The sequence below is a fragment of the Dysidea avara genome, chromosome 4 (assembly GCF_963678975.1).
Source record: "Dysidea avara chromosome 4, odDysAvar1.4, whole genome shotgun sequence".
NCBI classification, from domain to species: Eukaryota; Metazoa; Porifera; class Demospongiae; order Dictyoceratida; family Dysideidae; genus Dysidea; species Dysidea avara.
The window spans coordinates 566,327-589,822 of NC_089275.1; the positions used below are offsets into that span (position 1 = coordinate 566,327).

Sequence of the window (23,496 nt, forward strand, 5' to 3'; positions counted from 1 at the left end):
AGTCCTGTACAATATAGGGCATATGATACGATATGGTACATAGAGATGAGGGTGTCTAGCTGGCATGTTCAGCATTAACACACATTGACAAATCTACCTTGTACAAGATTTAGTGCAAAATAAGTGGGTGGTAGTGGCCATCTAAATTTTTATCTGTGGTGTTTACAGAAATGATCTCATAACTCCATCCTTCCATGGTAAAACAAAAGAAATTTTCTAGGACACACACAACTTTGGGCAATGTGTACCGTTATGATTAATTTAGAACCTAGGCTCATGTCCTTTACATGTCCATCACACTCCCGTTAAGGTATATGTCCTTAACAGGAGTTCCTCTGTAGATACAAGAGTATTTAAATAACCTGAAATTTATCCTTCTAAAAGGTCACATTAATTTAAGGTATATGGGACTTAAACACTCTGGAGTCACTACTCCAAATAGAGCACAACAAATTGGTATAAAACATCAATATACAGTTTCTATGTACATAGTGTGGTGCGTACTCATGGTAACAGTATCATCAGCTAACATGAGATTGTTTATCATCCATCGCTTCATCATCATCGTCTTCATCATCAACTTCTTGAGCTAGTAACATACGAGCCTTCCGGATGTTCTGGAACTCGTTATAATGTTGTTTGCGCCATTTCTTGAACTCTTCTTTGTGAGCTGTGGAGAGGATCGTGTATAAGATACTGTACTGTGTCACAGAAAAATATTCAGCAAACACACTGTAACACTTCAAGTCTGTAAAGGCCTTTCAACATTTCTCTTATCACTAGATGTATATGATCGGGTGTGTTTGTACAGGTTATACTGGGGACAGTGTGTTTGTACCGTGGGGACAGTGTGTTTGTATAGGTTATACTGGGGACAATGTGTTTGTACCGGTTGTACTGGGGACAGTGTATTTGTACAGGTTATACTGGGGACAGTGTGTTTGTACCGGTTATACTGGGGACAGTATGTTTGTAAGGGTTATACTGGGGACAGTGTGTTTGTACAGGTTATACTGGGGACAATGTGTTTGTACAGGTTATACTGGGGACAGTATGTTTGTACGGGTTATACTGGGGACAGTATGTTTGTAAGGGTTATACTGGGGACAGTGTGTTTGTACAGGTTATACTGGGGACAATGTGTTTGTACAGGTTATACTGGGAACAATGTGTTTGTACAGGTTATACTGGGGACAGTGTGTTTGTACAGGTTATACTGGGGACAGTATGTTTGTACGGGTTATACTGGGGACAGTGTGTTTGTACGGGTTATACTGGGGACAGTGTGTTTGTACAGGTTATACTGGGGACAATGTGTTTGTACAGGTTATACTGGTGTTTGTACAGGTTATACTTGGGCCAATTAGACACATTTACAATCATAGCACAAGCCACCAAACTAAAAGTGGACACTTCTCACTAATGGACTTTTGGTCCATTTTTACAGCTGTAAAGAGATCTTATCAAATGCACGAAGCCAGACCTGTAGGGACCCAAATATTATATATGGAGGTTTATTCTACTATGTAGAGTGTTTGGTGTCCACTGTATGGTGAAGGGTGGGGAATCCCCAGGAGACCTCACTTCTCTGTTCAGGGTCCAACTCCTCATCACTATCATCTTGTGATGTTGACGATCTGAAGAACTTCTGACCACTACGATCTTGTCCTGCCATCTCCTTCACCCTGTAACAAGCAGTGACACAAACATCATGTGATACATGTGTGATACACCAATGAGCTTTATCCAAAATTACGTCACAGACATAAAAATGGCCGCTATAGTGTGGGGACGTTCATAAAAATTGTATGGGCGACTATGGGAAGAAAATTTTGAACGGCAATATCTCAGCCAAGAAGGAAGATATCGAACTCTAACTAGCAGGTATGGCTATAAGACATTACAGTAAGTGCGTAAAAGCAATTTTCGGTAGATTTTCAAAACAATGCTAGATTTCTATTCATTCAACTAATTTATAACCACACCTGCTGGTTAGAGCTCAATATCTTCCATCTCAGCTGAGATATCGCCGTTCAAAATTTTCTTCCCATAGTTGCCCATACAAATTTTATGAACGTCCCCACCCTACAGTGGCCATTTTATGTCTGTGACATAATTTCAGACAAGGCTAATAGTGCCACTAAGCTATAGAGACTCTTCACTTGTTACTTATCAGACACTTATAATACTCTCTAACTAATAAGCACCGTGTGACTACACAAACAGTACAACAGTGGTTGTTGTTGTTGTGATTTATGAGTATCACATGATACACAATATCTACCGAAGTTTAATTAAACAAGTGAACAACCAACAATTACAGCTACTGACTGTTAAGATCAGTGCAGGAATGTTATCATCTCATGGTAAAGGATCACTACACATTGCTTAACGGTGACCTCATTATTACCAAAAGTTGAAATGTAGAATTACATGTAATTTGAGTGGATTTCTGTGCCAATTAATTTTATTATGTTAGTCAAATCGATGGTCTATGCAACAGTTTAATACACAACAACAGTTTAATACACAACAACAGTTTAATATGCAACAACAGTTTAATACACAACAACAGTTTAATACACAACAACAGTTTAATACACAACAACAGTTTAATACACAACAACAGTTTAACACACAACAGTTTAACACACAACAGTTTAACACACGGCCGTCCAGGAGGACAACTTTGAAATTTACACAGTAAGGTCTGAAGCATACAATGGATATGAATGTAATTTATGGGGGTCTAGGGATTTTCCCAATAAAATTTTAGAAGCTCTGAGAGTATTTTACACGGTTTTCACTGTCTTTGCTACGTACAGTTTTATAAAAGAAATGTAAAAGTGACTGCACTATTAGAAGATTGACTGCTCTATTAAGGTATATTAAAATTTTCTTGCAAGCATTATCCAATAAAATTGGGGGGGGATTGGCATTCTCGGTTTCCACCACCTATGATAGAAATTACAGTGCGCACGACCACTTAGTAAGCCACTGTTTACCGCATGAAACTCCTCGTTAATTATAATGGCTTGTCTAATACATATTACACAGTCACGTGATACAAAATACAAAGGCTTCTGTTGTATTCTTGTCACGTAATTACGCCGCATTTAACCCTGATAACCCTGGTCTTGGTGGGCTGAGACGGGGAATGATGGCAGCAAACCTTCCCCATAGCAATTTAGTAAGAAATCTCTCAAAGCTATCATCAAAGCTCAGAAGGATACCATTTGGCTAGCACAAGAGGCCACTAACTACCAAAAGCAAACTATGGAAGCCAAGGAGAGTCTAACTGAAGTGGTTTGGTTAGTCAAGGAACGCTTCATTGCCGGGGAGCACTCAAACACCTTCTCTGGTCTTCTATGTTGAAAAACTGCCTGGGAAGTTCAACGTCTCAACAACTTGCAAGGAATTGGAAAATCATGTTCAGGAAAAGCCAAAAAATTTTTAATCGCAGTTGCCAAGGAAGTCCTCAGGATGGTTACCATAACCAAACATTGAAATCTTTTCAACTAATCAACCTTCTCCATTCTATCATCACATCTACTGGCTATTATCCACAAAGTGCCCAACTTCAAAGGAAAGGTAGGAATAACTGTTTGTATGCAATAACTCAGTAATCTGAATGTTGTTGGGTTGCTATAACAGACTTATTTCGTGTCATCTATTTACATTATCAGCAGGAGCTTTTGGAATTGTATGTCATTCCTAACATCTCCGAGGAAAGACGTTCACTGTGACCACACTAAGGTACAATGACGAGATTACAATGAACCAGTAAATTTACTATAATAAAAACAAATGTTTATATGTGGTTGTAAATCAATTTTCAGTGAGCTCATTTTTTTCCTCTCTAGTTATGGCAAAGGAAAAAAAAGAGGTATTTTTTCAACTCACTTTGGGGTAGGGGGGGAGTGATCAGTCTTCACAATCATCAGGGCATAAGTAGTGAACTCAAAATCAGTACCGTAAGGACACTTTGGAATTGAACGACCTTTTCATATTATAGGATAAAATGTAGGAACAATATTAAAGTTGCTATGAGAAGCTTCATTTCTAGTGTGTCTTTCATTAGAAGAATGAGTATGTTAAAAGAAATTGTAATAAGTGGTAGAAGTACAGGGAGATTCCGAGCCTTAATGGATTACTATCGTTTTAGATGTGCTGTCCAGAAATATGATGCTAATAGGTGATGTGTACAAACTAGTACAGAAATGATTCAATAATAATAACTGGGTACTGTAATCTCTCAAGATCAATTTCTCCTATAGTGACAGTACAAACTATATCTGAATGGTAAACTAACTAGTTGGATAGACAGCTGAAATGACAACTCAAGTATACTGTACTTGTTGCAGTGTCCTAATAGATAAATATGGTGATCACGGATAAAAGCTACCAGTAATGTAACTGCTGTTATGCAATGATATACGGTACAAAACACCCTAATAAAGCAGTCAGAATTTCATCAGCAAACGTCTCCTACACAAAACTAGTAAATCACTGTGATGCTGGAGTTCATTTTGGGAGTGAGGGTGTGAACGTTTGTCCCTCACTTCTCCCTAGAAACTACTTGCCCCTCTAGCACGCTTTATACATTAAAATTTTTCTCATTTAACTACGTAAACGATAACATTTCCAATCACTATTCAGCATTTTTCAGAAACCTTCCCTTCAACAGTCTACTGTTTGACTAAAACTGCCTCCAGATCTAATCCTGTGAACACAGTGACACTGGAGGTGTCCTAAGTTCAAACTTAGTATGCAGTATAACATGACGGTACAATGTCCATTGGTCAAGGCAATGACTGAAAAATAGACTTGCCAACAGACTGGCGTAAAATATGGAATAACATATCAAAAACAATGTCCAGCTCAGCAAGGGTATAACCTCTGCAATTGATTGTAAAGCATGATTGAGTCCATTCGTCTAGCAAGTGATAGTGAAGTTGTCACAGTTAGTGTTTTTAAATAAGGTCAAATATATCCCATATGTATAATAACAGCCAGGTTTACTAACAGATGAACTACAATGTGGTAGACCTCAATACCTGCCCATCACTGCAGCTCCAAAACTTGTAATTAACATACAATCCAAGTAGTAGCGTCAACTGTTAATCTAGAGTTGGCTAGTTTATAGTTGGAACATGAAGAGTGCACTCTTAATTGAACAGAAAAGAACTAAATTCAAGACTAGTTCTAAACACAGAGCTTAGTATTAGTTTTAAAATGAAGTAGGGATCAAGTGGTAAAAAGTAGTGAAACAAGAGATGAATGATGGTATTACTGTGAGAAAATGCCTACATTGGCATGTTATAACAGTCCAATGCCAAAGTAGGGATTTTTGCACAGAGCTATGCTGTAATACCATCATTCATCTCTTATACACAATGTGACTGTTCCATTAAGGTGACTGCTGTATTAGAGTATCTTGAACGTTTCACCTACCAGGAGGGATGAGATCATTATTTCATATTTTCACTGTGCTAGCAATATAAGAACAATAATAAGAGGTGTGGTCATTGTGAGCGAGTAAACAGAATTTTAAGAGGAGTGGTCTCTGTGACTGTTATCAAGATTATTAGTTGGGTGTGGTTTTGGACCTATCGTAAAGTTAGTTATCTACCGAGCGTACAGTAAGTGCTTCAGACAATTTTGTGGCATCTAAACATGCCGCTCAAGGAAGGTGCTGGTATGGAAAATTAACGTTTCAATATGGTTTCATTGCATGAAGAAGATGACGACCAATCTGATTGAAGATAAAAGGAAAGATAAGGTACAGAGGGCACACACTCATCAGAACTGCAAAAGGGGCATACCACTGGTGAGTTTGTTATTGTGGCGTAAAATGGTGACCGTGCGCTGCTTCATTTGGCCTCCAGCCTTGTGACTGTGGTCAGACAGCAGAGCTTTCCCCAGCAAAATAAAGTAGAGCAGTTAAATTGTCAATTTGCTACCAACATCAAAGTCACTTTATTTACTATTTACATTCCTTTACCACATCAAAAGAATTTTGAGCAAAGCAGAGTAGTGTTGCACCACTCTATTGCACTTTATTAGGGAAGACCCTGGGCAGGCAAAATTTTGAGTTTTAGGATTTAAAAAAAATTAATCTATATCTGGCTGCCTGCATACGTTTTCTTTTTAATGCTGTATTTGATGTTAGATGGACCAATATTATTTCGTAAAGTGTAATTTTCGTCATGTAAGATGTCTCTAGGATAATTTGTATCAGCGAAATTTTAGGCAACGCGCTTCACTTTAGGGGTGATCCCTACTTAAACAGTACTACCATATTGTTTGATATTGTTACAACAGGGTGGTGGGCAGCCACTAGTTAGGTTTCTAAGGGTTCCTTAATCCTTCAGAGCTAAAACCACACAAAATAAATATAGAGCCATGAGGCGTGTTTCTACAGGCCAACAGAAAGCTCACTGTCAAAAGAATTGTTAGGACATGGTTAGTGTGGAAATTGTTAACCAGTAACTTAGCCTGCTAATCTGGTCACACATCATCAATGCTATACACTATCACATTCACTACATAACTTTATAGTTCAACTGGCAAATATGGTGCCAGTTTGAATGGGTAGTTTGTATTTGGTGTTACAAATATCTAGAGCGGAACTACTGTCCCTTACATAATGTGGAGGAGTAGTAATAGGGTAAGCTTTACCTCCCACTCACACACATTTGTGTGAGAACTTTGGTGGTTCCACGCAGCTGTCAAGCATATCAGATCTCAATTGTTAACGTTTATCTAGCCTTAAAATAGCTGGTTAATTGGTGTCAGTTGCCCACCAAAAACAATATAAGAAATTCACCACCACCTGATGGTCAAATTAACACACACCAAACATCACTTGTGGTCTTGACTGTATATCTGTGGTATTACATGTAGTGTGTGATTAGTGTACTACGGACAACTTGGGACCAACCATTGACCAATAGTGTCCTGACTATCAGCCGGTTTATGACATACTCAGGGCACGCATTTAACATTCAAAATTTCAAATATTAAGCTAAATTCCTTTGATTGTTTGATACTGTAATGGCTGCACAATAAGTCTTACCATTGGAATATTATCTTCATGTACATATTTAAAACAAATCTGTACTTGCAGCAAGCAAAGCAAAGCAAAAAAAAAAACTGTACCATGACCCCATTGTAGTAAAGTGGCAAAGTACAATCTCCCACTCCAACTCTAGCTTACTATGACAAAACACACTACATGTACTTACCGGTCTGTCAGTGCCTCAGGGCATACTTTACTAGTCCCGGTTTGTTCATCCTCATCATCCCCCTGGTCATTGTCATAGCTATAAGGTGTCTTGGGCTCGTCAATCTTCATGTGTCCATAATCCTTATCCAGAGGGTGTTCCGTCATTAGGATGTTCATCTCATCCCATTTAATGCCCCCCATCTCTCCACTGTGACCAGAAATACATTGTTGTACCTCTCAATAACGGGACACCGTATACTAAGGCCATGATATAAAATAAACAACTTTCATATGAAAATTTGTAGTACACACGTTTGTAACAGGACCTCAGTACTACGTTAGGTGTACGAAACAGCTGAAAAGTGTGTACTGGTCCCATGGTAGCGAGTTTCAAGTCAACTTCCAGCAACAACATCTTTACAGTAACTCACGGGTAGTCAACTTGACTGGTTTTTCTTTGTTCACTACTCCCTCTCTTCAGAATACTCTTAACAGGTCGCGAACTGCTGCTACTGCATTCCGCCATATCGATCAAAGCTCACGTGAAATTGTTTTACCAGCGCTCCTAATAATTTTTATGATGCGCGCTTAATCGGGTGGAGAAGATTTAGATATAATCACACGTGACGGCAAATTGAAGCAGCAAAGCGGTCATGAACTTCATCAGCGAATTAAGCTACTCGAGTGGCGTGTGCCCCGAGCAGGAGTGTAACACGAAATTGCTGTTCCCTTCTTACGAGAAGAGCGTTGAGTGTACGTGCTGTGGACGGCGCCATAACACAGAGCAACTCGTGGAAAAAAAGGCAATAACGAGCCCTAAGGAACTCCTAAATGTTATACGGACACTGTTCAGCCAAGCTCACAGAGATAAAGGTGATCAGATAGTAAAGGGCATATCAGATTATCAGTGTAAACTGTTGTCTCCATTTCTGACAACACATGGGATGAAGGTACGGTGCTTATCACGTGATACAGTAACCCATTCTTACCCCATTTAGGACAAGAAGGCTGTACCATTACTGGAGCTAAGTCAGAGTAGTGTATTCGACTGTTCCAAGTTATCAGATAGAGCATTCTGTATTGAACAAAGTGAATTAGGGGTTGAGGGGTATGGCCGTGACAGATCTGGGTCAGTGAACTACCTCAGGGGGACACTTGACCTTCTAGCAAGTTGTTCTAATGGAGAGGAAAGGTTGGTACCTTTACATGTAGATGGAGATGGCCACTGCCTAGTACACGCCATTTCAAGATGTCTGGTAGGAAGAGAATTATTCTGGCATCCTTTGAGAACTAATCTTCAGGCACATTTAGAGCAAAATCTGCCCAGTTATAAGTCACTATGTAGTGAGTTTTTTGATGAAGCTGATTGGCCGAACATCATCAAGGAGGCGGGGCCAGACTATGCCCCTGAGGATGGCCAGCCAATGGGGTTGACAAACATTCACTTGTTTGGTTTGGCTAATGTTTTGAAGCGTCCAATCATATTGCTGGATAGTGTCACAGGTATGCAGTCTTCAGGTGACTACGCTGGAATATTCCTCCCAATTTTACATGACCCCGCCCACTGTGTATCCAAGGACAACAGTTTGAATCAGCCAATCGTAATTGGCTGGTCCAGTGGGGGACGTAACCACTACATCCCATTAGTTGCTATCAAGGATCGCCCGTTACCTAGGATACCACCAGACATTCAACCGAAGGTATGGGGTGTGTCACAAGATCAGGCGTCATCTTATTTACGATATGATTCTGATGGTTTTATTGAAGTAGCTGGGGGGAAATCAATGTCTGACAAATACCTCAAACAGCTAGTAGATTGTATGGACGAACTATTCTATCAAGAGAACAAGGTGAAACCATCACTAGTTTCTGATGTTAATCGGAATGTCTACCGCAGCTGCGGCTACATTGCCCTACCTCGTGATGTCATAGCAACCACACTAGAAGCCTTACAAGAACAGTGCCTCTGGCGTTGTGTTACATGCAGCATGTTGACACTTTTACAAGCGTCATGGTTTAGGCCTGGGGGAGAATTATACACTTTAGCTAAGGATGAATACTCACCACTGAAGGATGGTCATCATTACATGTTCCCCTTGTATAATGTAATTGCTCAGTATTGTGAGGAGACAGATACCTTCGTACCTTTTAACGTTACTTGTAAGGGTTGCCAGGGGAAGTCTGTCAGGAAAGTGAGTGGTGTAATTAACGATGTAATAATGTAGTATGGTCCTCTGTGCGTCAAGATGCTGGATCCAATTATTAAGGACACCTACACAATCCAGTTGGTTAAGGTCCCAAAGTATCCCTTAGTACATAAACTGAGCTGGAAAATTAGGATACTTTAATAATCAGGACACCTTGATAATCAGGACACCTTGATAATCAGGACCCCTTGATAATCAGGACACCTTAATAAACAGGACCCCTTAATGATCAGGACACCTTGATAGTCAGGACACCTTGATATTCAGGACACCTTGATCAGTCCCAAGGTGTCCATATTACGCTGGCTCCACTGTAAGACCTAAGGTCACTGTATTTATGGTCACCTGTCTAAACCACAATTTAAAAATGTGTATTTGTGTAAGTGTGATGCTGTAAGACATGAGTCCTCTTCGTTTTCAGTAATCCGACATTTTTTGTCCTATACAAAACTGTAACCTTTTCTGTGTGCCTGGCCAGTTCATGGTGGAGTGAGGGAAATGAAACAAGGTGTTGAGATGGTGGTGTGGTTGATCTCTGGTTTCTAGGACAAAAGACAATTCAAATGTCTTTGGCTAACTCCTTGGCTTCAGATTAATCATTAGGTACTTCTGGAGAAATATGGTTTATAGTTTCAAGTAGGGCTCTGCGGTATTGCCAAAAACCTTTATTCAGTATATTTTTTAAATAATACCGAGTAAATTTAGGTGTTGCCCTTGAATGGATACTGTACAATGAATGTTGAATAGGGATGGTATTTGGTAAGTGGTAAGGCAAAAAACATTTGCACTCAGCTACCCATTCTGTAAACACACAGTTTATTTTGATATCACAACATCCCTGACCACTATGATATATTTAGTATTTCAGTATCATGGTTCACTATTGGGCCTCAGTATATAGTATTGCGGCTTTGTTAATACCTTGTTATGACTAAATATGGGTATATTGCAGAGCCCTTAATTTCAATCCCTCTTAGTAAAAGAGTAGTGAAACTCTTTACTTGTATGACTATGAACTGTGTGAATTCCTGAACACTCACATAATTTAGTATTTCATATAATTGTAATGAATCCTGTCAAGGTGCCTTGTACTGTTTTCTATGACGTAGATATTGTACCACATGTAGACATGAACTGGGAATAGTTTGAAGCTTTCTTTGGTTTCACTAGCTACTTTACCCCTCCGAAGCTTTGTTGCCATGGATACTAACATATGCATGAGTATTGTTACTCCTTGTGAGTCAGCTGCCATTTTGTGTAGTTATAGTTGAAACCTGGAGCTGTACCAAAGTGTAGGTGTCTATACTACAGTGTATACCCTAATAACTATCAGTTGTGTTCAGACAACATTAGTCACAAAGCTTCCCAAAAGATCTTGTGGAAGATGTATTTGTGCATTCATTGTAGCCCTAACATATACCTCTCAATGCTTCGTGTGTGTAGTGTGTGTGTGTGTCTCCATAGCAATTGTGTAGCTAGTTTATTGTGTGTGTGTGTGTGTGTGTGTGTGTGTGTGTGTGTGTGTGTGTGTGTGTGTGTGTGTGTGTGTGTGTGTGTGTGTGTGTGTGTGTGTGTCTCCATAGCAATTGTGTAGCTAGTCTATTGTGTGTCTCATCCTGTAGCTTAGTGGGATATACTTGAGGAAATAGCTCTAGATTTTCCTTGAGTTTTGGAAAATATAATTCCCTGCACCTTGCACAACTTCCTGCCATAATAGATACGATGATGTTTGCTAGCTGGGGGACTACTTGTTTTGTAGATTAGACAAATTACATGATGATTACCAAAAACACAAAACAGATATTGAAGAAACCACACAACCAGGTGTAGTTATTGCATATAATATACCACATATTTCTGTGCAACTTGGAGCTCTAAACCCAACATTAGAGGACAAATATAACCGATATCTTCTTCCTGGATTAAACAGTCAATTAGCAAATATCATTGTCACAAATGTTTGAGTCTTCCAAACAGAATCCGGAGTAGAGGTGTGCGATTGATACGATATTGATAGATAATTAGTAAAATATCGCGATGTCGATCCGATTTCGACAATTAATTAAATAATGTGGGCGGATTAATTGCGTGAGCGGCCGATATTAATAAATATGATTTAAATACAATAAATTCACTAAAACCATTACATGGTACTACTAACAAGCCTAGGAAACTGGTAGGTAAGGTTTTAAAATAGCTAAATTGCACATAACTGACCTTTGTTTCTAGCACGATTGTGCTATCACAGACTAAAATACTACAACTTTATCTAAATTTTCTCGATATATCGACTAATCGATAAAATACCGAAATCAGCATTGAATTCGATATGATAATAATACCAGAAAATTATTACGATATTGATACTTTTTTGATATAACGCACACCTCTAATCCGGAGTGCTTAAACCTGATGTGTGTGTCATGATATCATAACTTGTTTATATCAGAGATGTTGTTTATACTGATGTGTAGAAATTGAATATACGGTATTATAATGTACGATGTGAAATGAACCAAAGATTTTGTAAATGGAACAGTGAAACCATATGGGATGTTACCATGGGATGTTGTATCCCTACCTTATTAATTAGACAGGATACTTTGTACACAAATGACACATTTGGGGATTATCAAGTTGACTGATTTAGACAGGTGACCTTATTATACAGTGACCTTATTATACAGTGACCTTATTACACAGTGACCTTATTACACAGTGACCTTATTACACAGGTGGCTACATTAGACAGGTTACTTTAATTTGTACACAAAATGAAATTAAGGTTTTTTGGACTTCTAATTGTTAGTACGTACGATGTTTGTAGTCTCATGTTACCTGCTCACATGATCTACAGGTTCGTCCGGACAACACAATAGTCTACGAGAATCTTGACCGCACAGCAACTCCTACAACTAACAATCAATGTGGGTGTGGCTACAAACACTACTGGGAAGGGAAAGAATATGACAACCTCCCCGTAAAGTGAGTGACATAGTCATGGTTTGATCTGATTGGCGACATCTTGTTGCCATAGGATACCACTAAGTTTGTCATGGAAGGGACGTCTCGTTACCATGGAAGCATATTGGTTCCAGTATGAGACATCTGACCCTTCTCTGAACTCTAATGCTTATGATGTTGCTAGGGAACTAATAAACAAACATTTTCCAGGTGAGTGGCATTATATAGAAAAACATACTGAACTATGAGGAGGTCATCACATGATCTCATAGTTCAACACCTTAGTGTGGTGATGTACTAGAGAAACTTTGAGTGGGATATAATACTTTGAGGAATCTGCAAATAATCCGATTGGTGAAAAAGTACCACATTTCATCATGTACCACCACTACACAGTGGAATGCAAACTTTGCTGAATTGAAAAGCAATTCCCTGAAGTTTTCTACTGTACAGTATGTGTCCCAGAACCCTCACAAACCTTCTTTCAGCTACCCCAACACAATACATGACTTTCCTAGCTAAGAAGCAAGTACTACATTATCCATACTCTAATGCCAACTTCCAGGTGCCATGTTTGGTTGTGTTGTTACACATGACAAATTCTCATTACATAACCAACACTGAGGTAGTCTTACGATTTGTTTGAGTGATGTGTCCCTAGAATACTGGCAATGTAGCAGAGCTTCAGTTAGCCTGATGTGCTGTTAGCTGGCCACAGACTATTTTAGAATAGTCATTGGGTGGCCTTCAGAAAGTCACTCGGCCTTAGATGTGTCCGACCAATTTATGAATTTAATGTCTCACTGCTTCCAGGTTAACTGATGATGTAATATGATATCATTACACACAGGGGATTTTGGAGAGGATCAACTGGTTCATCGAGTTGTTGAAACCATATTGGCTGCAACAGCAACCAAAGCAGCAGAGGAGCCTCTCCCACACACAGATGCCATTGCCCCTGACAACAGCAATGGTATGTTGTCTTCACTGATTGGTTGAATTTGGTGTATTTGTTAGTTTATATGCATGACACTGTTGAGGACAAATTCCTAATTTTAGCAGGTGCTTGACAGTAATATGGTATAATTTATATTCAGGTTGCTGGAGATCACTATATATTAGAATTAAGAAATTTTGGCCCATTATTGCTACAATAAAGAGTCTTCAGAGGTAGAGAGGCAAGGACCAAACCTTAGAAAGGTTTTCTCTAATTTGGTGAATATAATTTCCATTGATTGAGTGGCTAGTTACATAGTGGTCGGTCTTATAACATCATTGTTGTCTCATGTGATGTGTAGTGGGCATGGTTGGTCCTCACAAGATGATAATTACTGGTCCCAAGGGGAAGACCCTACACAAGGAAGAGCTAACACTTAGTCAAGCAGAGAAAGACATTCATCATCGTATCAAGACCAATGCACCACAACAACAACGACATGCTAGCAATAAGCTAGCCGCCAAGACCACCAGCCAAGCAACTGCATCTAGTAATCCTACGCATACTACTCAGGATACTACTGGTAAACACAAGACACATTCTCAGGATACTTCTAGTATATCTCAGGATACTAGCAAGGTATTTATAACTCGTATGGTTTGTTGTAAATTTGAAGCTAATAACTTTACTAGCTTGTGAGATTTTGATCTCTTTGTTAATAAGTTATTCACACTTTACCAATGAAAGCCTACATGTTAGTTAAACTGTTGTGGTATATAAAGAGCTTACTGCTCAGCCAGGGATAATGTGGACGCAGCTCAGACTAAATGTCTTATATACATATTGTGACAACATTGTAGCCTGCTAGTGAGAAGAAAGCTAAGCCATCTCTTCTGAGGATAAAGGTCACATTATCAGACAATAGTAAACAAGCAACATTAACGATAGATGCTAGTGTGACCTTTGGACAACTACAAGAAGCCATAGAGCATGAACTGAGTGTTCCTCCAGAGTAAGTGATGTTGGTAATCTCCAGTAAAGTCTAGTATACCCTCACAGGCAGCAGAGGTTACGATGTGGCTTCCCTCCAAAAGAATTACATCCCCCTAGTGAACCAACCCAACCCCTTAATCTAGCCAATGGGGATAGAGTATTAGTGGATGTAATACCAAATGAATCAGAGCAGACAGAGAAGGGGGCGGAGCTAGAAGCTGCATTGAATGACGAGAGCAGTAGCCAATCAACATCCAGTGAAGTGGAGGAAGCTGCCACCAGTAAGTGTTGAGGGTAGGAGAGGGGATGTAGCCATGTTGTGATCGCACACAATGTGTGAAATGTGTCACATTTCAATCACTGATCTACTCACCATTTACTATACACCTGGTTTGTACAGCTCTTAGAAGGTTTTATTTCACCAGACAATTGAATTCCTTTCATTTGCATTGCAACCTTTAAACTAACAACAGCAAATGACATCAGTACCTTACTGGTTCTGCATTGCCAGTTATAAGGTCCATTTTAACCATATTGGTCTCACCTTATTCCTGTGGTTCTAACCTGAATGCCTTGTGGTGTGACTCCAGGTCTTATGGAGAGAGGTCGCAGAACACAAAGTTCCAACACAACCCCAACACCACTAAAACACAGACATACACATGCACGCAAGCACAAACCACACACAATGTGGCTAATGATGGCTATTACATCACTAGGTGGTGTATACCATATATAGCAGGGTTTTTGAGCGGAAGTAATTAGCGGGTCACTGCCTTCCAAAATTTCAAGGGGAGACATTTTGGAATCATGTATGCATTCTGATTGAGGTGCAAATTTCAAGGAGAAAATCTTTGCAGATTGAACCCAATCTGCAAAGAACATGAAAATTTTCCTCCTCTGACAAAATCCCTCTATGGTACCATCCTGGTGACTTGTATATTACATTGTAAGCTTAACAACTATGTGACCGAGCACCAGTGAACTATGTGACCGAGCATCATTGCTTCAACTGATCTATATATCATATACATTGCTAACAGTAAGGATGAGAAGCTTGTGGAAGGTGAATGGCTTTCCTGGTAAGGTTGTCCAAGTAGAATTGGGGTTAATCCAGCTAATGTGTTATTTCTGTCACTGCTATTTAATGCACACCTAATTGTTGTATAATGTTGTGTTCACTCCAGATCAGCTGAAGATGCTCCAGTCCATATTAATGGGTCAACAGACTGACATGTGGCCTATGGCTCAACACAAGCCATCAATGTTCCGAGAAGGAGGAGAGGTATATGAGATGGCCAGGGAGGGGTTTGGTGACAGCTTCAAGGATGGAACGCACTTTAAATTACCGATGTTTCCAGACAAGGTGTTTAGGATTAACAAGATAGACAGGTGTCTACAATTATGCCTGGGGGCAGAACATATCCCAGTGAGGCCTCTGAGTGACCTGGAGAAGGAGAAGTGAGTTAGTCCATCCTGTAACAGGTGTTGTAGTGTATGTAGTACTACTCTTGGGTTAGTGTTAAGAAGTTAGTGAGATTCAGTTTATATGAGACATACTCTAATAGAGCAGTCAGTGTGTTATGATGACGTCCACCATTGTCATACTGCCCCCCTGTGCATTACAGATCATATGCCGTAGCCCACCCTGATGAGAACACACGGGTTATTATGATTTCTGGCAACGATGAAGCGGCCACCTCAGGTGTGTCACTGTTAGGGGGGTATAGTGGGGCAGTGAATCGTCGACCACAACAAAAGGCATTCTCTGGTAAAGGCCACACATTATCTAGTGGAAGTGATGCCAGGAAAGTGAGTCTTGTTATGTCATTTCCTGTTGTAATGATGTCACTTCCTGTAGGACACTATTACAAGAGCAGCAATAAAGTTGTTGGATGACAGGATAGACCAGTTGAACGAGGAAGAGGGCATGTTAAAAAGTTCATTACATGAAAACCATGGCAACCAGGAACAGGTATGGCTTCTCATCAATGTGTAATTGTTACTACACACGTTATCCATCATCAGTTGTGACCTGTCCAACTATAAATAGAGTTTGGTTACACTGAATGTAGAAGGGATAACCTAGCTACATGTACAACACTCTACTCCATAACTGTACAGTACATGTAGGAGCACATTGAATCCTATGGACAAGGAAGCATGTAACTCTGTAAATAGCGAAATTCAAACATGGCTTCCGTGCACTATAAAAGATAACTGTATAAAATTCCTTATTAGGACATTATACTGATATGCATAATCGAGTACGTCACATTACCGGCATCACTGAAAGGAAGCAATGGAAACGAAGTCAGATGGCACAATGATAGCACAGGTATAACTGGGTAGCCTTTCTGTATTCACTAGTGATGTGAAATTACTTAACTCAACCATTGTAAAGTTATCCTTCGACTTGATGCCCTCTTATCAAAGCCAGCTAGTTTGCCTTCACAGAATACAATGAAGTGGCGGTCCATTATGCACATTCCTGTTGCATGTAAGGATGATGTAACCAATTATATACATAGTAACACTGGACGCCATGTTTGAAATTTGCCTGTAGTTTCGGTAGTGTATTGAGTTACACGCTCCCTTGTCCATAGGATTTGATATACTCCTGGTACATGTAATCACTCAGGATTGGTATCATCCTGTATTAATGGTTTGAACACACAGTAAACTATTGTAGCAATTTTTCCAATAAACAAATTTCATATTAAGGAATAATTAACTGTTGCCCCTTGCAACCTGAATTTTGTAGATACGATGTCTAAAGTAAAAGTAACCTCTCCAGCTTTTAAAAGGATAGCATATATATTAGTATTTATCTGATTTGTCAAAAGACAGGGTGACACCAAATGGCAAAGACTCTACAGGGATGCTTCCCAAGACACAAAGCACAATAAATACAAAAGTATCTAAATATCAACAGTACAGTTACAGTTACATAAACAAATTACAATATTATTATTGAACAAATTACAATTACTGAAGTTAACAATGACAAAACAACGGACACACAGCAGGACAAAATTTTGGAGGACTGAGCATCAAAACAGCACACAAAAAAGAGAATGAAATAATTTATTTTGTGGAGGAACAAGACATATGGAATGAGCACAGTGCAGGAGGAGTTGAAAGTAGAGTAGTCCACAAGTTTCAAAGAACTGTATCGATCATACATGATGTCATGCATCATCGATACACTCAAGTAATTTCTACTTGATGCAAGGGTAGGCCATTGAAGGCAAACATCTGAAGATTTGCTCCATCGATTTGTTGAGGGAGACCAATGCCTCCCACATGTCCATCAAGCTGCACACCATTGGAACAGTTCTAGTGTGGCCTTGTCTGTATAAGATATGATATTTTGAAGTTAGTGGTTTTCCCATCCATTATTTATATATGAGGGGGCAACCGGTCTCCCTTTCAGACAATCTAATGACCTAACTATCTATTTGGAGAGATTATTTTTGACATTCACACCTACAACATAATGTAAAATTGAGATATGAAATTTGTACATGTTAGTGTATGTTGTGTGCATGTACAGTCACTCATTTGTTATCATGTGCTAACAATTAATGTAAACAATTTCACTACACATTTCATTTGTGACTATAATAAGACAAGTTGTCTCATGTGAGATGATGAGTACTAGTCTGTATATCTATTGAATACTGTGTAACTGATACCCTTCCATGTGTCCATTACTGTGTCACCATTACCCCCCATAGGGTGACGATGTAAAGGACAAACTAATGTCAAAATTGGTGAGTACATGTTAGCAAAAGTTTGTAAGAAGAGTACCTACATAGCTGTCCCCAGTATAACCTGTACAAACGCATTGTCCCCTGTACCCAGTATACCCTGTACAAACACACTGTCCCCAGTACAACCTGTACAAACACACTGTCCCCAGCATAACCTGTACAAACACATTGTCCCCAGTATAACCTGTACAAACACACTGTCCCCAGTATACCCTGTACAAACACACTGTCCCCAGTATAACCTGTACAAACACACTGTCCCCAGTATAGCCCGTACAAACACAATGTACCCAGTGTAGCCCGTACAAACACACCGTCCCCAATATAGCCTGTACAAACACACCGTCCCCAGTATAGCCCATACAAACACACTGCCCCAGTATAGCCCGTACAAACACAATGTCCCCAGTATAGCCCGTACAAACACAATGTCCCCAGTATAGCCCGTACAAACACACTGTCCCCAGTATAGCCCGTACAAACAATGTCCCCAGTATAGCCCGTACAAACACACTGTCCCCAGTATAGCCCGTACAAACACACTGTCCCCAGTATAGCCCGTACAAACATACTGTCCCCAGTATAGCCCGTACAAACACACTGTCCCCAGTATAGCCCGTACAAACATACTGTCCCCAGTATAGCCCGTACAAACACACTGTCCCCAGTATAACATCTTTATTTTGAGGACAGACTACCAACATGTTACAGTGTTTGTATCAGACTCAATATGAACTCCTAGCCTGCTCATGTGATCCCTTCTCTTCACTACAGCATAAAGTACAACAAGAAATTAAAGATCTGAAGAATGAGAAGTTGAAATTCGAACAGACATCATCACCTAGATGATGACAACAACAATTATTATTAATTTGATAATGTTTTTTTTGTATACACACATGTTACGATGTTAATGATTTGATGGACTGCATCTTATCCCTGTATAGCTGGTAGTATTGTTCTGCTAACTGGTGGAATGGTTCAGTGATGTTCAGTGTCTCCTTCTGTGTAGTAAGAACATGTTTGTCAATAAGGAAATGTTATGACAATGCCACACTATACACATGTACCTTAATATGGCTATATGTATGATGTCTGAATTATTTTTGAAATTTCAGTGATTGCTGCTATATGGTATATCCGTTTGTAAACTCATTATACAGTAAAAGAAACCTTAGCAAGCACCTTAGAAGCCTTAGACTTTGGCCACTGATTTTTTGGCTACAGATATGAGGTATGAGGCTGACATTACGCCACGACTTTATGTGGGTAGCTGTAAACTAATTGTTTATAGTGACTATATGCATGGTCGCATCTACCGTACGGAGGGAAACTTTGGAGGAGAAAAAATTTGGTGAATCAAGCAAAACATCACTGTTGGCGAAATAAAATTTGTTAGCAGAGCGCACGCCCTATTTAATTAATTAGATCACTAATTACCTGAAGCGAGAACTGGGAGTGCCACACCTCTTCAGCGGGAGTCATCTATAACTAAAAGGTAACACTATATAGACAGTAGATCTACACCCTCTGGAATAGTGAATATCATACTTCATTATAATATGGTAGGACTCACTACTTGTCACACCCGTTTCAAGGTGAGGTTTGAGGATACCACGTGTACAGTAGCTAGCTACCTAGTAAGGTAGTCGAGGCAGGCTTGGTTCTTGCGTGATTCCTGGCCCAGTAGCCCTTGGTCAAGTAGAAAATTGATTAGTTTGAGGCTTGGTTTGTTATTTTCTTGACCAGCAAAATATTTGGATGGGGAAAATTTGGCGAATTCGTGGTCATTCGCCAAATTTTAATGGCACCAAAGTTTCCCTCCATACGGTAAGTGTAAACAAGCTTCGCAGGTTGCCAATCAAGCAAGGTGGAATAAGTGCCATGAGATTGGTCCTGTCCTTGAACAAATGGCAACAGGTAGTGGAGAGGCACATTTGGAAGAACAACTAACCTACATCTTGGTGCTATCACTCACTAGTGCCTACTTTGTAGAAATGGAACGTACACTTGGTACATACCTTAAGTTACTTGTCATGGAGCAAATATTGAGTGCAGGACAAGAAGAATAACAACTAGAACAATAGGTTTGATGGTGAAGTGCCTGCCATCACTGTCATATTTTATGAAATGAGCCCATAAACATTCATACAATGTGAAATCAGGTGTTATCTTTGGGAGCAGCTACTAAAAAGTTATTTTTCATCGGGATTTGCAACTAGTACTGTTCTGTGTGTTCAGTTAGTGAACATTAAAAACAACCACCTCCAAATCATCATTGTTTCAAAAACTGGTCTGGTTCATCATGCTCCATGGCTAGCTGACATTATACTTCAGGCTATACATGGTCTCAGATGCAGGTGGAGATGGAGATAGCTCTGTTTACAGTGCAGTTCAACAAGGGGTACTTATGGCTGGAATAAGTACCCCTTGTTGTACCCCCTGTATATGGCTGGAATATTTTTAAAGTTGAATGTGCTATCCATGTAATGAAAGATCTCTGCAAGCACAGAAGCCAGAATATACAGGCAAAAATACTTTATCAACTTCCACGATGAACCCATGGAGCACGATCTGCTATCAGACTCCACAAGTGTTACAAATGATGTTGATGCTTTAGGGAAATGGACCCTGCCACTGTTTTGGAGACCACACAAAGTGTGTTTCGGAATTCTTCAAACACAGATGAAGAAATGACAGGTGATATTATAAACAATCGTATTATGTGTAATGATTTGCCATAGGACTATCACCTTGCAATAAACTTCCTCCTAATTTTCTCCGAGGTCTGGAAGCATGTGAAGATTGTTTAGTATAAACTGGCCAGTTAATTCACAACAAGACCACCAGCTTGAAAATTTTATGTTAATCCGTTGCAAAAATGGACCAGTAAAAACCAGTACAAATGCACACAGTAATTATTGTGGTGGAATTTAAGCATCAACTACTCTAATAGAACAATCACTTGTAGTTCAGTGATGAGTGACATTCTACATACTATAACAGTACAACACTACTATGGTAGGTAGTGAAGTTGAGTCAACTACATACTGTACCTTCACCACCAACCATGATTTCTGAATAAGTCTACACTGCATAGTGCAACCCACATCAAAAAGGACACCATGGTCCCATTTGTATTAGTGTACACACGTTTAGATCCCTGAAATCAGGACACCTCACTAATAAGGAATGTCCCTCACTCACTAATAAGGACACCTTGATAATCAGGTATGCAGAACATCTTTACACATCCATACTACTTACTGCTGAGCATTCAAAGAAAGCTAGATCATTTTCATTGGCTAGTTCTTGCCCTTCCTTCTCTGACACTTCCCTACGAGTGGACAGATCCTTCCTGTTGCCTAGCAGCACAACTGGAAAGGGTTGTTCAGGTTTCTGTGCCCTAGCCCTCTCTAGCCACTTAGTACAATTCCTGAATGACGTCTTGTTAGTGATGTCATACACCAGTAGTAACATGGAGGGGTGGTCCCACTACAGGGAATATCAGACAACTACAGTGACTACTGAATAATATAATTATGAACAAAGAAGCTTCTCCAAACAGATGTATTACAAAACACGCAATGAGATTCACTACTCCATCTTCAATTGCTGTTCAAGTAGCCAGAATATTAAGAGCTGGCAATGTTTGGAACTTGGCTAAGACCATTGCTACGTAGGTAAGCAGAGCACAATTTAGAAAGAAATGCCTCAAATTGCACTTCTAATTTCTTTACACATAGAACACAATACACTACTCACCAGTTGTACAACATGTTCTGAAAACACTTCCTTGCCAGCTGAGTCATGAAGATAGAACTCCTGTATGGAATAACAGACACCATTGTGAGCTACTGTGAGAGTGAGCCTCACTTAGTGGCCACCTTAATAAGACCACCTCACTATAGTGACCAGATCTAGCAGGTCCAGCTATACAAGGTTTGATAATATGGCCACCTAATAAGGCCAGTGACCATATTATAGATGACCAAGCCGATAATAACAATATTCCTTAACAACATGACCACTGGTTGGGCAGGCAGTAAATTTACTGTGTAGTTTATGACACATTTACAACTAATGAAGTGTCAGTACTGCTTTACATAACTATTATAGTTACTTACAATTTGCCACATAATCGTTCTATTAGAATATCTCAATCTTTCCAGCAAGATCTGCAGATTTCCAGCTACCAAAATTGACCGATGCTTAATGCTGTAATTAGATTATTTGTTTCACTGGCTACGGCTATTGGCCAAACTTTTTTCCCAGCTAATCTACAAAGTGATACTTTGTCATTTCCATTGAAATGTTTAGCTTTAAAAGTATTCAGTCAGTTTTGAAATACTACATGACTTGGTATATGGTCTACTATATCTAGCTATAGTTGATTGTGTAACCTTGCTATCCATTAATAAGGCAAAGCCTTGTGGCCATAGAGGAAAGTGTTTAAACCACAAAGTGTGTTTACAGTACATACAGTATGTAGAGACTTTTAATAAGTGACCAGATCTGTGAAAAGGGGTCTTATAGCCTTTCCAATTGCATATACTTGGCAATCCATAACTTGACTTGTGAGTATGGTACCAGCCTGAAATGTGGTCACTTTACACTCCTAACATAGTACTATTCCTAACATAGTACTATTCTTAACATAGCTAACATAGTACTATTCCTAACATAGTACTATTCCTAACATAGCACTATTCCTAACATAGTACTATTCCTAACATAGCACTATTCCTAACGTAGTACTATTCCTAACATAGTACTATTCCTGGATGTAATTTTAAGACAATGAGTTAAACACATGATGAGTTATGAATCGTCAAACTTGGAAATTTTGAAAAGCTATAAGACCCCTCTTTGCAGATCCGGTCACACAATTGATACAATTATACACTGTCTGGTCTGAGTAACAACTTTATAGATAGGTCAAAATTACAAAGTACATACATGACATTTACTATGACACAGCCCCACCCCCTTCCCTACACACAACACTCACCACACTACACTCTGGTAAGGTGACACTCTTCACACACACTTCCACTCCTGTAGTCTAAAGGAAGCACACATCACGTGAGAACCCCCTACCACCACATTACCATTGTGTAGGTTTTGGGGTAGTGGGTCCCGTCGCTATGGAAACACTGGACTATGGCACTCTTGCCTACGCAGCTATCGCCTAAATCACCACGTGGTGCAAGCTACTAATTTACGGCGAATAATCCTCACCTATTATGAGGCATTTTGCTCTCAACACCAGTGGCATCACTCCTTAGTAACTAACAGTGCGCTAGTAACTAACAATGCGCTGTAAATAGAATAAAATTGCTATAGCGCAAGCGCGTAATAGTCTTGCGTCACAAGCACATGTATAATTAG

The 23,496-nt window shown here is 39.5% G+C and overlaps 3 protein-coding genes across 5 annotated transcripts; 1 reads left to right on the top strand and 2 right to left on the bottom strand.

Moving 5' to 3' along the window:
• Positions 1-426: 426 nt before the first annotated feature.
• On the bottom strand, positions 427-7,818 carry LOC136253155 (protein phosphatase inhibitor 2-like). Its single transcript, XM_066045785.1, has 4 exons — positions 7,660-7,818; positions 7,248-7,436; positions 1,585-1,685; positions 427-670 (listed from the first exon to the last, which is right to left on the bottom strand). The coding sequence occupies exons 1-4, from the start codon at positions 7,752-7,754 to the stop codon at positions 522-524; spliced, it is 534 nt and encodes a 177-aa protein (XP_065901857.1). The 5' UTR covers positions 7,755-7,818; the 3' UTR covers positions 427-521.
• Positions 7,799-19,049, top strand: LOC136253149 (deubiquitinating protein VCPIP1-like). Of its 2 annotated transcripts, XM_066045773.1 has the most exons (13): positions 7,799-8,178; positions 8,227-9,420; positions 12,293-12,420; positions 12,473-12,609; positions 13,250-13,372; positions 13,698-13,975; positions 14,197-14,348; positions 14,396-14,610; positions 15,517-15,790; positions 15,958-16,141; positions 16,191-16,304; positions 18,070-18,105; positions 18,880-19,049. In XM_066045773.1, exons 1-13 carry the CDS (start codon positions 7,882-7,884, stop codon positions 18,952-18,954), a joined length of 3,207 nt encoding a protein of 1,068 aa, XP_065901845.1. In that variant the 5' UTR covers positions 7,799-7,881; the 3' UTR covers positions 18,955-19,049. The 2 variants fall into 2 exon arrangements, with proteins under 2 accessions (XP_065901845.1, XP_065901846.1); XM_066045774.1 differs by lacking the exon at positions 18,070-18,105.
• On the bottom strand, positions 18,922-23,466 carry LOC136253153 (intraflagellar transport protein 27 homolog). 2 transcript variants are annotated; one of them, XM_066045783.1, is made up of 6 exons: positions 23,347-23,465; positions 23,217-23,296; positions 23,117-23,170; positions 21,871-21,930; positions 21,373-21,600; positions 18,922-19,109 (listed from the first exon to the last, which is right to left on the bottom strand). In XM_066045783.1, the coding sequence occupies exons 1-6, from the start codon at positions 23,381-23,383 to the stop codon at positions 19,008-19,010; spliced, it is 561 nt and encodes a 186-aa protein (XP_065901855.1). In that variant the 5' UTR covers positions 23,384-23,465; the 3' UTR covers positions 18,922-19,007. The 2 variants fall into 2 exon arrangements, with proteins under 2 accessions (XP_065901855.1, XP_065901856.1); XM_066045784.1 differs by lacking the exon at positions 18,922-19,109 and adding an exon at positions 19,576-19,596 and having other exon boundaries at positions 23,347-23,466.
• Between the last annotated feature and the right edge of the window lie 30 nt (positions 23,467-23,496).

What these genes read in the sequence shown, in the direction of transcription:
- LOC136253149 (XM_066045773.1), top strand. Translation starts at nt 7,882, where the DNA reads ATGAACTTCATCAGCGAATTAAGCTACTCGAGTGGCGTGTGCCCCGAG. An exon ending in GAACTGAGTGTTCCTCCAGA is followed by an intron (nt 14,349 to 14,395) that starts GTAAGTGATGTT and finishes ATACCCTCACAG; the next exon opens with GCAGCAGAGGTTACGATGTG. An exon ending in ACAAACTAATGTCAAAATTG is followed by an intron (nt 18,106 to 18,879) that starts GTGAGTACATGT and finishes TCTTCACTACAG; the next exon opens with CATAAAGTACAACAAGAAAT.
- LOC136253155 (XM_066045785.1), bottom strand. Translation starts at nt 7,754, where the DNA reads ATGGCGGAATGCAGTAGCAGCAGTTCGCGACCTGTTAAGAGTATTCTG. An exon ending in ACCAGTCAAGTTGACTACCC is followed by an intron (nt 7,437 to 7,659) that starts GTGAGTTACTGT and finishes TTCTGGTCACAG; the next exon opens with TGGAGAGATGGGGGGCATTA. An exon ending in GTTGGACCCTGAACAGAGAA is followed by an intron (nt 671 to 1,584) that starts GTGAGGTCTCCT and finishes TCCTCTCCACAG; the next exon opens with CTCACAAAGAAGAGTTCAAG.
- LOC136253153 (XM_066045783.1), bottom strand. Translation starts at nt 23,383, where the DNA reads ATGCCACTGGTGTTGAGAGCAAAATGCCTCATAATAG. An exon ending in CCTTACCAGAGTGTAGTGTG is followed by an intron (nt 21,931 to 23,116) that starts GTGAGTGTTGTG and finishes TATTCCATACAG; the next exon opens with GAGTTCTATCTTCATGACTC. An exon ending in CAGAACATGTTGTACAACTG is followed by an intron (nt 21,601 to 21,870) that starts GTGAGTAGTGTA and finishes TATTCCCTGTAG; the next exon opens with TGGGACCACCCCTCCATGTT.